The sequence below is a fragment of the Merops nubicus genome, unplaced genomic scaffold (genome assembly GCF_000691845.1).
Source record: "Merops nubicus isolate BGI_N331 unplaced genomic scaffold, ASM69184v1 scaffold3296, whole genome shotgun sequence".
Lineage (NCBI taxonomy): Eukaryota > Metazoa > Chordata > Aves > Coraciiformes > Meropidae > Merops > Merops nubicus.
Window position 1 is genome coordinate 5611 of NW_008616786.1, and position 14233 is coordinate 19843.

At 38.7% G+C, this 14233-nt stretch overlaps 1 protein-coding gene across 1 annotated transcript in view; it reads left to right on the plus strand.

Annotated features, from left to right (window-relative positions):
- The first annotated feature begins 12153 nt into the window (after positions 1-12153).
- LOC103775468 ([Pyruvate dehydrogenase (acetyl-transferring)] kinase isozyme 3, mitochondrial) overlaps positions 12154-14233 on the plus strand; it is a 32117-nt gene continuing 30037 nt past the window's right edge. Inside the window, exon 1 of the mRNA XM_008942923.1 lies at positions 12154-12290. Within this exon, the coding sequence (XP_008941171.1) occupies positions 12181-12290 (110 nt within the window). The 5' untranslated portion in view covers positions 12154-12180. The remainder of the gene's footprint in view (positions 12291-14233) is intronic.

Sequence of the window (14233 nt, forward strand, 5' to 3'; positions counted from 1 at the left end):
TTGAGAGGCTAGCCCTTTGTCACAGTGCAAGCCGGATGCGCAAGCTGGATTGTCTTCTGCTCATGTTCCTGAATTACTTTAGGGTTATTACTTTTCTGTATTCAGTCCTTCGTTCCCTGTATCGTAGCATGGATAAAGTTTGCATATTGTAATATAAAAAAGGGTTTTCTTTGGATGGCCTGTAGCACAGCAAGTAGCTGGAAGTCTTTGTTTGATGCAAATGTTGTTATTTATAACCTGTTACTATTTATGACTCTGCCAGTCTCTGGCAGGCACTGATATTCCAGCACTATATATGATACTGAAGGGTTTTTTAAGGCCTGTATTGATTGTTGTGAAGGTCTGGAAGAGTCATTGTGGTTAGGTAACAGCAGTCACTATTGAGCTGTGATACGACAGAGATATTTGGGGGAGGGGACTGCTATGTAATATTACATAATGGTACATGGCATTTACACAATTATCTGTATCAGTCACTTTTGGAGGCTGTTTCAGGCATTAAGTATGCTTATGTGATAGTCACGTTTTTTTTCCAGAAAAAGATTTGGTTTTGAATATTATGCTGCTAGTTAAATCATCATTGGTGCAGTTCTGCAAAGTTCTCAGGAAAAACGTTAGCTTTGGTTTAAATTTTTAGCTATTTTGATAATGCAATAAAGGAACGCTTAATTTCTACGAGTGACTGAGACTTCATATATTCTAATTCACTATTTTAGTATAGTTATAGTACAAATTCCATAATTCACTGTGGATGATCAGACTGAATCACCATGGCAGTGGATTTTTTTTTTTTTCTCTTATAAAGACCAAACATTGGAAATTCTGCCTTCAGTAGGTGATTTGACAGGCCACTTCTTGCCTGTAAGCACAGGCTAGTAGCCTGCAATTGAGCAGCCTCCAACAGATGAAATTGCTTGTGTCTTGTTTCCCTGAAGAGCGGAAAATTTCTTAAGTCTGTTTGTTTTGGGACTGCCCAAAGGTGCTGCTGCAGTCCCCTGCCCTTGGGTGTTGTGAAAGGGGGACGATGTCATGCTGTGTGCTCAAGCCTGTATGGCACAAGAATGCCTCATCCCCATGATGCAGTAAACAGTGCCAGTGCTTGGGTGTTGGGGTGTTTGTTTTTCAAATACCAGAAGTGATAGAGAGTACGACTTGACAGAAATCAACAGTGTGGCAAAACTACTTTCTGGAAGGACAGAAGGATAGGATTGTAGTTCCTGACGATCTAAGAAGGTTTGGGGCACCTTTTTCTTCCAGGAACTGCTAGAAGTTATTAAATCATCTGCTTTAGACTAGTTTTGGATGAATAAGGAAAATCTAAAACTTAATTAAATTTTTATAAAAATTATAAGGAATCAATAGCATTCCCTCCCATGGGGAATGGAAGAAAGGACAGCTAGTGATTCTAACTTTTACAGGCTAAGGAAGCAGGCAGATAGAGCTTCTTGTAAGACATAATGAATATAAGATGGTCTGTTAACTTCTGAACGAGAAATTCTGATGCAGGCTAAAGATAATAGAGTAGTACAGTGTTAGGAATTCCAGAAATACTGTTCATTTAAAAGAGAAAATTATGAAAACTGGAAGCAAGGACATATATTTAATGTTGCAGTACAAATAACAGCTCAGGTGAAAAGTCATGGAGTAAAAGAGCAGAGAAAGAGATGCTGAGATAATTTATAGTAGTTGGGGAGAATGCTGAAGTGTGGCATTTATTTGAAAGAAGTAAGTACATAATTATAAAGACTGATGAATTTGTCTTTGATTTGATCTTCAGAAAAAGATAAATTGTATCCAGAAACTGGAAGGAAATAACTCCCTCACATCCCTGATGCAAATTTTACATAAGCTGAAATACAGCTAGATCCTTGTGGCTTAGGGGGTGCCAGCAGAAGTAAGCCAGTGCTCTGAGTAGCTGAACACTTCACTCCGCAAATGTGAGCGGCCTGGGGCACCACAGCTGGTGGGAGATAACTAGTGGTGATGCCCCCAGGGCTGTGGAAGTGGGAAAACACAACTCAGCTTTCAAAGAAGAGGAAGGGAGGACATTACAGTAAGTCAGGCTGACTGAAGTACCTGAAAAAATTATAGGGCTAATAATGAAGTAATACATAGACAAGCACTAAGATAATAAGAGTGAAAAGATAATAAATTGTGTGGAGGCAGTCTGATTTCCAAGTTACTTTGAAAGTCATTGTAGCAGTAGATGCTATACTAGGCTTTTTATGAAGTTTTGGCACAATCCTATTTGAAATTCTTCATTAAAAAAACCCAGGCCACAACAAAACTATGGAATAGCCAAGATGATACTGCTTTATAGTAGGTGTGCAACATTCTGGTGGGTTGACCCCGTCCAGCAGCTGAGCAGCCGTGCAGGTCCTTGCTCCCCTTCTCCCTCCCCCCATTAGCAGGGAGCAGTGAATAGGAAGAGCAAAAGTGAGAAAACTTGTTGAGATAAAGGCTGTTTAATAAGGAAAGAGGAAGAGAAACAAGCGGTGCAAAGACTGTCACTCGCCACCTCCCACAGGCAGACTGGCATAGTGGGTGTCTTGGGGATCCAGCCAGCCAGTTCTGTGTCACTGGGATTACACATCTTGTACTGTAGGACATCTTTACGTCCAGCTTGGGTCAGCTGTCCCGGCTCTGTCCCCTCCCAGCTCCCTACCCACCCCCAAGCCTGCTTGCTGGGGTAGGGGCTGAGTGCAGGAGGAAGAGGGAAAGCCATCGTGTGGTACAAGCGCTGTTCAGCACCAGCCAAAACAGGGGTGTGTCAGCAACACTTGTAGTCACAAATCCAAAGCACAGCACCTCACTGTGGGCTGCTGTGGGGAATGCCAGCTCCAGCCCCGCCAGACTCGGTGCGTGTTTGTGAAGAACGTGCCATTAATGCTCCACGTTTCACTGGCAGTCGCTGATCTTCTGTGCCCTTCTGTGGAGAGGCAGCAGCGTTTCTCCAGTTCCCCGTGGCCCAAAGCAATGTAATCCCTGACAGAGTTAGGCATAGCTTTAGGAATTATGCAATTCCATAGTTGATATATCAAAGCAGCTTTTCTTGATGCCAGTTATCCTTACAATATTAGTGGTTTCTAAAAGCCACCTTTTCCCCAGAATTGCTAAAATATTTTACAGGCTGCCACTTATCTTTCTAAAATTATGTTTGATTTTGTCTGTGTTTGTCTGTTTGATTTTGTCCTGGAGTCAGCTAAATGTAATTTTTCTTCTTGGAAGAGTAGGTTGAAAGGATGGATTAGAGCACTGAACTGTGACTGAGAGACAGTTTTTCTCCTTTTTATGCTTTGTGTGTTATAAGAGACTTATGTTGACTCTCTTTTCCTCTGAACCTTTGTATGTAAATGTGATGTTCTCTTACATGTTTCTTTGCCATTTGCTTAAATTCTTTTCTTTGCCTGGGAAGAGGCTACTCTTACTGTGAATGTCTATATATTTAAGCCAGCACATTTGTTTGTAGTCAATGTAAAATAAGTAACACAGTATGATGAATACTTTCACTGACTTGATTCCTTAAAATAGTACACTTGGGCAAATTTTAGTCTGTGTTTTTCAAAGTTAGGTTTAAGAATGTAAACAGACAGGCAAGCTTTAAAAGTTCCAAAATTATTTTTTGCTAAAAAAAAAAAAAAAAATAGAAAATTACATTTTGACTGCTTCTTTTTTGTTTTAGTCCTTGTTCTTGCTTTTCTTAAGTATTTTATAAACTGGGTAGATATATTTGAACCTTGTTAACTAGCAGTGGCATAGAGGAATCCTCTAATCTTCCTTTTTGCAATCTGGCTTGTTAATTATCAAAAGCATTTTCTAACAAGGTGTTTGACAATCTAATTCATTTCACCTCACAGACTCCATAGGGAAACTGGACCATGGGGTAATGGCAGTGCTTTTATGTAATCAGTATTAACTGTCTGAGTCTCTGCTCGTGCATGTTAATTTTATTTATCCTGGAGATTTGGAATAACCTTCCCTTTGGCATGTTGACAGGTACTAAAGGATAAAACAGAGATTTATATTTTTCTGGAACACTTAGTGGGAATTATGGTAGCTTTCTATAAAGGTTAGGGAGCTGTTTGTCAAAGCTGTGAGAGCTTAGGGAGAGTGTTAAAAATTCGGAATATCTAATTATAACCCTCAATGTGAAACAGATCTCTACCTTTTATGGGAGAAATATGTGATTATAAACTCAAAGGAGCAACATTCAGTCTTTTCTGGTCAGTTTATTGTAACAAAATCTGATCAGAGAGCAACAAACGGGAAATAAAGTTTCTTTGGCTTGGTGTTTTAAGCTCCATCTACATTAAAAAAAAAAAATAATTCAAGTCTCATCAGAACAAAACACTAAATTTGTTTTTGTCCAGAATCTCCTGTTTGAAAGCCACAGAGCACTACACAGTGTAGGCCAAGGTTGATGTGCTGCACAGTATGAGCATCTCTTTCCTGCTCTAGGACTGCTCTGTGCTTAGATGTCAGGAGTGTTAGTGGGCAAGGAGCTGATGTAGTCTGGAGAGCCACTTTTCTTTTTGTAGGCTCCTTGTGCTTGGTTAGGGAAGGAGTCTTTGGATTGCATGGATAGCTCTAGGATCAGGAACCTGATCTGGGCCATGGTTTCTCCTAGGAACGTTTTGGCTCTTTGCCTATCATTACTGCGGGGAGTGCCTGTGATACAGGCAGGAGAAACTTATTTGCCAACATTATTCATCTGACTTTCAGCCTACTCCCAAATTGCCCCAAGAAAGGACAACCTTGAGCTTGTGTGTCTGAAAAACAGTACAGCCTGTGGGTAATTGCTTGAGCGCCTCTGTGTTAAACTTCATAGGTCCTTTGGATTACTGTGCCTTCTCTTTGCAAACGCTTTAAAACACTCCAAAAGTTATTTCGTTAGAACCTAAGTGGTAAGCAGTCAAACACAAGTTTTAAATCAGGGAAGCTTATTTTAAAAATTTTTATTTTAGTTTTATTTTTAGTTCTATATGATACATGCTACTGGTTTGCAGCTTTTAGAAGTGATTTCCTGGTAATCCATTCCTCTTGAAAGAGAGATGTCTTCCCATGAGGCTTCAGTAAGACAGGAAGGCTGGTGGCTTTAAGAGTTAAAATTAACAATTTCAGGTTGACTAAGACTTTGATAGATCTGCAGTGTGTTGTACATCTGTTAATACCTTCTGTTTATCTGTTCCAGTTAATTAATAGGTGAAGCTGTTTTCCAGCACAGTTCCATTTGGAGGACCATTTACTTGAAACAGGCTTACTGGAGTTCCCAAGTTATGTGTCATAACTTATTACATTATTATGGTGATATTTATTATTACACTAGTTCATAGCTGATGTAATAATAAATGTAATACTTTTGTGCATGTTGAGCTGTCCTGTTGTGCTAATGACAACGGTCTGACATTTTGCCCTTGACTTGCATTTACATGGAAATGTGAACTGACTTTCTCTTGGCACCACTAGTATTCATCCCTATGGCCACAGTAATTACTAACCACAAGACATAAACAAGCTAACGCTTTTAGAGATGTTGGAAGTAAGCGGAGATAAGGATATTTTTTCTGTATACAAACTGAAGAGTGGTTGTGCTTATTTAATTTTGACCTTAAGTTGAAGTCTAGACCGTTGATTGTAAGTGGGATTTGGACTGATCATTTAGCCAAGAATATAGGCTCGTGTGTTCTCACTAGTGAATGATATCCTGATATTTTCCCTTGGTATAGAAAGCAAGTGCTACACCTCTACTGGTGTGCTTTTCCTTAGACTGCAGAGGTGCAGCTAGCGGTGGGAATGGGACTGAAGAACAGAAACCAGTTATGTGGAAAGCTTACTTGCAGACTTTAATTCCGCTGGCTTTAGCTGTTTTTCTGGCAATAGCTGTTTAACAAAACAAAATGCTCAGACTTCATAAGAGTGATACATTTATTATAGTTCAATAAGCTCTACAAATATTTTGCCGTCCTCAGTTTTTCAAGTTTCATTTTTTGAAACCTTAGAGTTCCTCCAGTTTTGTTACTGACATAGAATCTGTCTCTTAATATCCTGTTCATATGTGTCAAGTGAGAAGATGTCCTAGAACAGGCTGCTTTAATGAGAAAAGTGGAGGTGTTGGTGGAATTAGCCTTAGACAGCAGTGCCGGACCTCAGGCTGATGCTCACATCTGAGATGTCTAAAACCACACTGAAGACCTAAAGTTTGTGTGGGCCAGATCCTGACACTGGGCCGTCTGCTGGCTGCCTGTGCTGGGACAGCTGTACAGGCTGTGATTGCTGCCCTGCAGCACAACGTGGTAGGTGGGAACAGAACAGGGAAGCCAGTTTCAGCCTGCAGCTTTCTCAGAGGCAGACTCTGGTAGGCAGTGAGGCCAGAGGAGTCAGCGTCTCTGCTTATATTGGGTGTGTTCTTGTTCCCTTTGCTTTTTTTACAAAGTCCTGTCTTTAATCAAACAAACAAAGCCTGGATGCTTTTTGTGGCATTTATGTTTTTAGTGGTTGGTGAGATAAATACCTAGAGAGTATGCTGAAAATATATTTTTTATTTTTTTCCTTTGGAGGCATAGGAATGCTTGTGGAGGTGGAGGAGTTCTGTGTTTGTTTTTTTTTTTTAATTTGTTTTTTATTGGTCATTGGGTTTTGTTTTAGCCATGTTTACTGGGGCTGTGCAAGCATGGCTTGTTTGTCTTTTAATATATAGCCCATGCTTCTGAAATGATGTATAATCAGTGGAATTCACTGACCTTTCTCTAGTTTTTTTCCTAGCTTCAGCAGCAAGGTACTAGTTTTAGGCCTTCCACATTCTGCTCTGATTCCCTGATCTTTTTGCATATTCCTTTGAAGATTTCTTATCCCTCTGCTTCATCTTTGTTTGGTGGTGTTTTTTTTTTTTTTTTTTTTTTTTTTTTCTTCTATATAGGAGAAAAAAGTATTCTGGAAGCTCAAGAGAGCAGATATTGTTGTTAACTTCTGCCTTCTCATCCTTCTTCCTTTATTTTGCACCAGATAAAAGCAACAGTAGTAGTTTCACAGGGATAGGTTGTAAAGGGCTTTTGATATTGTTTTTATGGATTTTGCATAGAGTCCCTCCTCAGACATGCGACGGATAGGACTTTTTCTGCTTTTGAGTATTAAAATAGTGTGGTATCTAATTCCTCAGCTTGGTGCTGGATGGACAGTTGATGGAGAAAACTAGACCTCTGAGTGCAGTGAAATGACTAAAAAGAGCACTTAGTTTCTTCTTTTCCTATCTCCTCTGACAGAAAAGTGTAAGACTCAGAAACTACTGATGCTTTTATGATGTGACCCTGACAGTTCAGTACCTGCTAGGGGTGTGACATCTGTGTTAGGTTTTCGAAGTAGGTGACTTTGATCATCATTTGTGAAGGACTACTACAATAGTCTGTTCTCAGATGGGTATTCCATAAATGTGGGAATCTGGCAGCTGAACTGAGAGCATTTGATAGTGTTCTGAAGAAACCAGAGTTCATGGTTTCATGCTGAGTTTCTGCTTTTTCCTGCAGCAAAATCAAGGTTTGTGTACAGCCTTCTGTATGGAACTAATCCTTTTTTAATCTGAATCTTGGACAGCATAGCATTGCTCTGGGAATTTGTAGAATTTCCCAGAAATCATTCAGGGTCTGCTGCATGTAGGAATAGCCTCTACATTCTCTGTGCTTCTTGTTGCAAGACCCAGAACAAAAGTTTTCTCTAGGTCCAGCTTTGCAACACTTGTCTAATTCCATCACTGCAGTGGGAGGCACTGAAAAGTTACAGGTTCAGAGGGAGTGCTGTGGTGAACGTTCATTCCTTCCAATCGAAAAATAGTTCTCTTTTCCCCCTGCGTGTGATCCCTAGAGCCTGAGTGGGTCTTGTTATCAGCCTCACATTTGTTCTCCATTTCTTACTGCTATGGGCCAAAAGGAGAAAGAGCAAAAACAGGGAAGAGGTGAGTAAATGATTAGAGAAGAGTTGAATCTCAGAAGGGAAAATAGGTTAGTAGAGAAAACTGTCTAGAAGTAGAACTTTGCTTCCTGAATTACCTTTGGATTGAAGGTCCACCTGTGATAATATTGGTGTATAAACCCAAAGCGCTCCACTTCTAATCTTTTCCCATCTGATAGTATTGCATTTAGAAGACCTAATAAGTTCAAGCCTTCTTTTGTGGCCTGCATTACCTCAAAGCTTCCAGATTGTTTCAGATATGTTTTCTTACCTTTTTTTTTTCTCCTTTCTTATATGCAACCTTATCAGTGAACCTTTTATGAAACTTTAATGTGTTACTGTCTTATTTAAAAAGGTTTACCTATATTATCAATTTAAACTTGGGCTAGGACAGTCAAGTCAGTTCCTCAGGTGTGTCATACTTCACTGCATAAGCAACTCCATGGTCATTTAGAGACTCTCGTGGATGGGGACCATTCCCCATGCCGCAGTGGTTGCATAGGTACCATTCCCACTGCATTGTTACAAATCCTGGCATGTTTCTATCATGTGAAAGGTTGTTATGTGGAAAGTTGTCCATAGAATATTCTTCACAGACCTTAGTTTGATGCACAGTCCAGGAGACTGCTGCTTAGATCCTTGTTTGACTGATGTATCTTCTAATTTTCACTGTGTTGAAGGCTGTGTTGGCTGTCAGTCTGTTACATTGACTTTTTCTTTAAAAAAGAGTCTCAGAATAGCCAGCACGATCTCTTTGGTGCAAGTTTTGAACTGAAGATTTGGAGGTAGCAGAGAGGAGGCTATGAATGTGCTATTTATATGACTTTTGTGTAAGGTAACTGACTAGCCCAGAGAGGTAAGGTTGTTCAGAAGATAGTACAATTTTTATTAAACAGCCTCCTTTTTAAAGACCTACTGTGGTGAAACTTGACATTTCTTTCCATTTTTGAGCTAGGTATGCATGCAGTAGTAATAATTTTGAAATAATTTGAAAATTACTTCCTTCACAAATACCTTACTCTTTATTGCCATTTTTCTGTCAAAATAACTTGTATTGTGTAACTTAATTTATGCAGTCTCTGCTGTGTTTTTACTAACTCTGACTTGCTTCAGAGTTCTCACATTTTTGTTGTTTCTCTTCTGTGCAAAATTGCACTGTTTTCTTTTTGCAGGTGATTGACAAGGTGCATGGTGATCACTTCCTTCGTGTTGAGTTGTGAGAGAATTAGGGGTACAAAGAATGCTAGGCAGTGTTGAGTCTAATCCCCAGTTCAGAGACTGGATCTTGATGTGATTTTGGGCAGTTGTCTAACTTTGCTAGTAAATGAGATGGCAAAAAAAGCAGAGCAGGTTCCTGTCTCTTTCAGTGTTTACCATCAGGAAGTTTCTGTCAAATTATGACTTGAATCTTCTGCAATTTGAGTCTAATATTTGTTTAGTCCTTGATGGATGAGGTTATTGCTGCGTTCTCCATAGTGGACTGTAAGACTTTGAAAAGTGCTGCTGTATTCTTTATTTCTTCTTAGGTAAATCCAGTCAGATTCATTCATTCTTCTGTCACAGGCTGTTCTACCGTTGTGGTCATCTGGATTTCTGCTTGGTCCATCTATCCTTCTAGAAGATGCTCAGGAACTGGTGAAAAAGAAAATGGATAAAGATTAAGAAAATATTTAATTTGTAGACTCAGATTTTATTTTTTGTACTTAGTAGGATGTCCCCCATTTGTGAATGTGATTTTACAGGTGTTGCTGTGAGGAATAGCAGCCAAGAAAAAACTGTTAGGACCCAGTATGCATGTTGCTTTGAAAGCTGGAGGATATCTAACTGTTGCTGAAGCAGCTCTGTGGAAGGTCTCTGATAAACTGTGTACAGCTAGGCAACACGTGTTCTGACCACATGCCTCAAACCAAAAAGATGTACTGAGGTTATGGTGAAGCCTTTCAGCCTGGGCAAGTTTGAGACATAACTTCTTTTTCCTGCATTGAGCATGCAAAGGGACCCCAAAGGGCTTTGTGCCTAAAACGCAGCTGTCCATTAGAGCAAGGCAACTCCTTAAAAACAGGTTAGAACTGCTGGGGTGAGACAGATCAAGATGTGCTGTTGCTTGTGGAAGGAGTTGACTAGAAGTGGGTCTCTTCTGCCAGTCCTGCTTTCCAGTCTAGCAGCCTTTGTTGTCTGTGTTGCACAACCTGGGGGGCTATGTCTGTGAAGGTCCTTCATGCCCTTGTACGGACTCCCACAGGCTGTAGGTTCTTGTTCACCGTTTCATCATTCTCTACCTGACCTGTGCTTCATTCCTTTTGCTTTTTATTGCCGAGAAGATAACTCAACTTGCTCTCAGTCACTCTTGGGAAGAAGCAGTTATATCTTTATTTCTGCAGGATATTCCAGCCCAGAAGGTGTAGGGTGTGCTAGTCTGAAGGTTTTTCCTGCTCTCCAGACAGTTTTCCTGAGGACCTACTGTACACAATCAATTGTGAACAAACAAGTGTCTATCCTCTATTGTAGGTGAATTGGTATCTAACTTAATTTTGAAGAATTGAACTCTGAAATCATTACAGTGCTTCAGAGAAAACAATAGTGGAATGTCTTGTTGCCTTGGTCTGATTTTGACAAGATGTGTGTATTTGTGATAGAAGATATGAAAATGAAAGTAAGTAAAATAGGTCCAAATGTTTACTGGAAGAGCAATAATAGAATTGCTGATACTAACAGAATTTAATGATCCACTGATTGGTGATATCTAAATGAGCAAGAAAAAAGGAAAACACGGATCCTTCCTGCATATTCCCCCAAGCTGGTGTTATGGTTTGGGAACTAATCCATTCATGTATGTTACCTATGCAAAGCAGGTGAAAACTCTGCTGTTCAGCTGATTATAATGGGACTGTCTTAAAAAGTAGCACCTTGATTGTGCTGGTTGCATTGTACCTGAGTCTTTCAAATTGCTAATCCCAGTGATTATGTGCCTAGCAGTACTTTTAACACTTTCTGGTTTGCTTGAACATAATTTATAGCTCTTGTATTATGCCTTCACTCACAAATTTTGCAGGTGATTTTACTGGTTATCATCACAAAAGACATTTGCTATCTTTCTAGATGAAATAGAATACAGACTGTCCATTACAAGTAAAAAACGGCTTTTTTAAAAAGTTTTAATTTGCCTGGACTCTTTAGAAGTTAGGTATGATTGGGAGCTCCCCCACTTATGAAATGCTGCCAAAGACAAGTATGTCAAGTCAGGTCTGATCCTCCACCTGAACTATTTGAGCAAGGGTCTTAACATACAGTCTGAAATACTTTTGTTAAAAGTTTTATAGATATCTCCAGTAACTAGTTTAGTTTAAGAATGCTATTAGTCATGTCTGTCTTCTGGTTTGTGTAGGGGGGCTCTGAAGAATTATCACTATTCTAACTAGGTCCACAGCGAAGTATTGTTATTTTTCTGTATCCCTTTTTGTTTACTTTCTGACTGTTTTGTGGTTTGTGGGTGTGGTGTGTTTTTTTTTTTTTTCTTTCTTTTTTTTTAATCTTTATTATTTTTTATTTTATTTCCAAAACATTGTGCTGGATAAAAATCTGAAACTTTTCCAAATGGTAATGTGATACCCAGCACTGCATTTTCCTTCCAGGTGGCTAGTGAGTATCTTGTAGGCTAGTCCTAGGAGGGGTGATGAGTTTTGCTGGTCCTTCTAGGTGCTGCTGAAATGTTTAAGTACTTAGTAGGTTTAAAGAGCTTGGGACATGAAAAGTCAGCCAGCTGTTGCCATTCTGGTTTGTCTGTTTGTTTTCACTCCTTACCCTTGATTATGTGTGTGGCATGTGCTTTTTAGAAACTCACTTTAGTAGAGAAGTCATACTCATAAAATCTAGTATTCTGGGGTCTTATTCCCAGCTAATATCAAGTCTTTGCTTTTTCATGATTTTTATTTATAAGATGAGATTTTTTATGTGTAGGATTTTTATTTATAGTAGAATAAAATTATGTGAAATGAGGAACAATATTAGATAAAAAGGGATTAGGCTGTAGGGAGGTAAAAGTATAATGTATATCTTGGGAATAAGAGGAAAGCAAATGTGGGTATTGAAAAATTGTTTTTAAACTTTTTATTTCCACAAGTGTGTAGGGTTTTTTTAAAATCTTCTAGCACTGGGAAGTCTAAAATTTGATCTGGTGCAATGGACATCTTTTTTTTCCTTCCAACAGGTCGTGACAATGCATGTGAGAAGACCTCATACATGTTCCTGAGGAAAGAACTTCCTGTGCGACTAGCGAACACCATGAGAGAAGTCAACTTGTTGCCTGATAATTTACTTAACAGGCCTTCTGTTGGGCTAGTACAGAGTTGGTAAGTTTACAAAAGTGTATTGAAAAAATGAGTGTAATACTAACCCTATACATGTTGCTTGACTTGTAACTCATCTTGAACTGCCTTGAAGTCTGTTTTCTGCATTGAATTGTTTATAACATGTGTTTCTTGTCAAATTAAGTTTCATTTTCTTCTAATGTTAAATAATGTGAAGTCTCTCAGATAATTAGAATGGGTCGATAACTTCTGAGAATGAACTTGTAAAATATTCCTTGCTGTTCTGCACCCATGACTTATTGAAATAGGTGTTCTTTCTCCTTATTCTTCCTTTGTCAAAAATACTGAAAGAAAATGTGAACATCAACTGTTCTTCTTGCTGAATCTTTAAAAACATAACCTGATATTCAGCAGCAGTTATGGAGCAGGACAAAAACCTGGTGTTGCCCAGTAAGTAGCATTCTCTGTTGTAATAACTACTGTACATCCAAAATGATTCAAAGTCCTGCCATCTTTTCCACAGTAATTAATTTCTAGCCTGCTTGCACGTTCAGTGAGGTTTGGACACTACTGCCTTGTATGTATTAAGCTCTAAAATGTTGTTCATGGGTTATTATTGGAGCTGTACCTGCAATAAGGATCCAAAGAATTTACGTAAAGATATCTTTGCAGTATACAGCAAATTTCCCTTTGTGAATGACAGCTTATCTGTTACAGCAACTAATGTTGTAGGCTTCTGTTAAGTTCAGTCATAGCCCTTGAGCCAAGATATTCCATGTTGACTTTACATTGACTACTGGGTTTGGCCTCATATTTATCAAGGTTCAGACTTAGAAACTATAAATTAGGATATGTGATATTGTGTACTTCTGTTTAAATGTTTGTCTATGAAAGATAATACTAGCTGCCTTGATCACCACTTCAACATAGTGATTAAGTGGTTCAAATAAATGTAAATGCTGTGGAGCTACTCAGTAACAATCACTTTGTGGTTAAGTGGCAGCTTTTGAGGTTTGAAGGCTTCTATCATCTGTCTGATGTTACTGAAACCTGTTATGCCAAATAGGAAGGAGTGGATAATATTTAGGCCTTTTAGGATTTTCTAATCCAGATGAATTGTGAAGTTGTCTTTAGTGAAATGTGGACAGACAGGTGAGTGAAGAAAATGAAATAGTTTTTCTGTAGTGACTCTACAGCATAATTCTTCTAGTCCAAATATATGTCCTGTGGGGTATGCTTCTGCCCTCCCAATACAGAGTCAAGCAACACTGGGATCCCTTCTGGCAAAGGAATTGAGTGAGTGTTTAGAGCGGATGCCTCCTTTAGAATTTTTGCTTAAAATTTTAAGGACCCATGGGGTGACTTGTAGAGCTACAATAGATACTACTGATTTAAAAAAAAAAAAAAAAAAAGTCTTAAGTATATTAGCATATATAATGACTGTAAGATACTTGTCCAAGTTGTATATTTGATACGATGATGTGATTTGCACTATCACCACTGTAGACTGATAGTTTGTTAAATTGGCCAAGCTACCAGACTTCAACACAATGAAGAAGTTCAAGTGGATGATCAGCCTAGCGATGGAAGTTTGAAATCAAAGTGTTTGTTGTAGTGTTCTCCCAATTTTGATCCTTGGTTAACAGTTTTTGTGGAAGGAAATATCTTCACTGAGACTACAAAAGAATATTTTTTATGATCTTATTCAGAAGTGACAAAAGTAACTGTAGCACACTGTTTTCCTGAGTATAGATATATACTTTAAAGAGCTTATTTTTTATTTTTCTGTTACAGATTTTTAATTGCTTTTTGCAGCATTTACCTGTAAGTAAATATAAGTCCTAGTGATATATAGTGGTGGTGAACCTTGGGCAAAATTTACTACATCAGCTTGTAAAAAGACCAAAACAAAACAGTTTATTAACTTCAGTGTGAGTGACCTTGAGCATTTTGCAGCTGTGGTGATGGAAGGTTTTGAAGTGTAT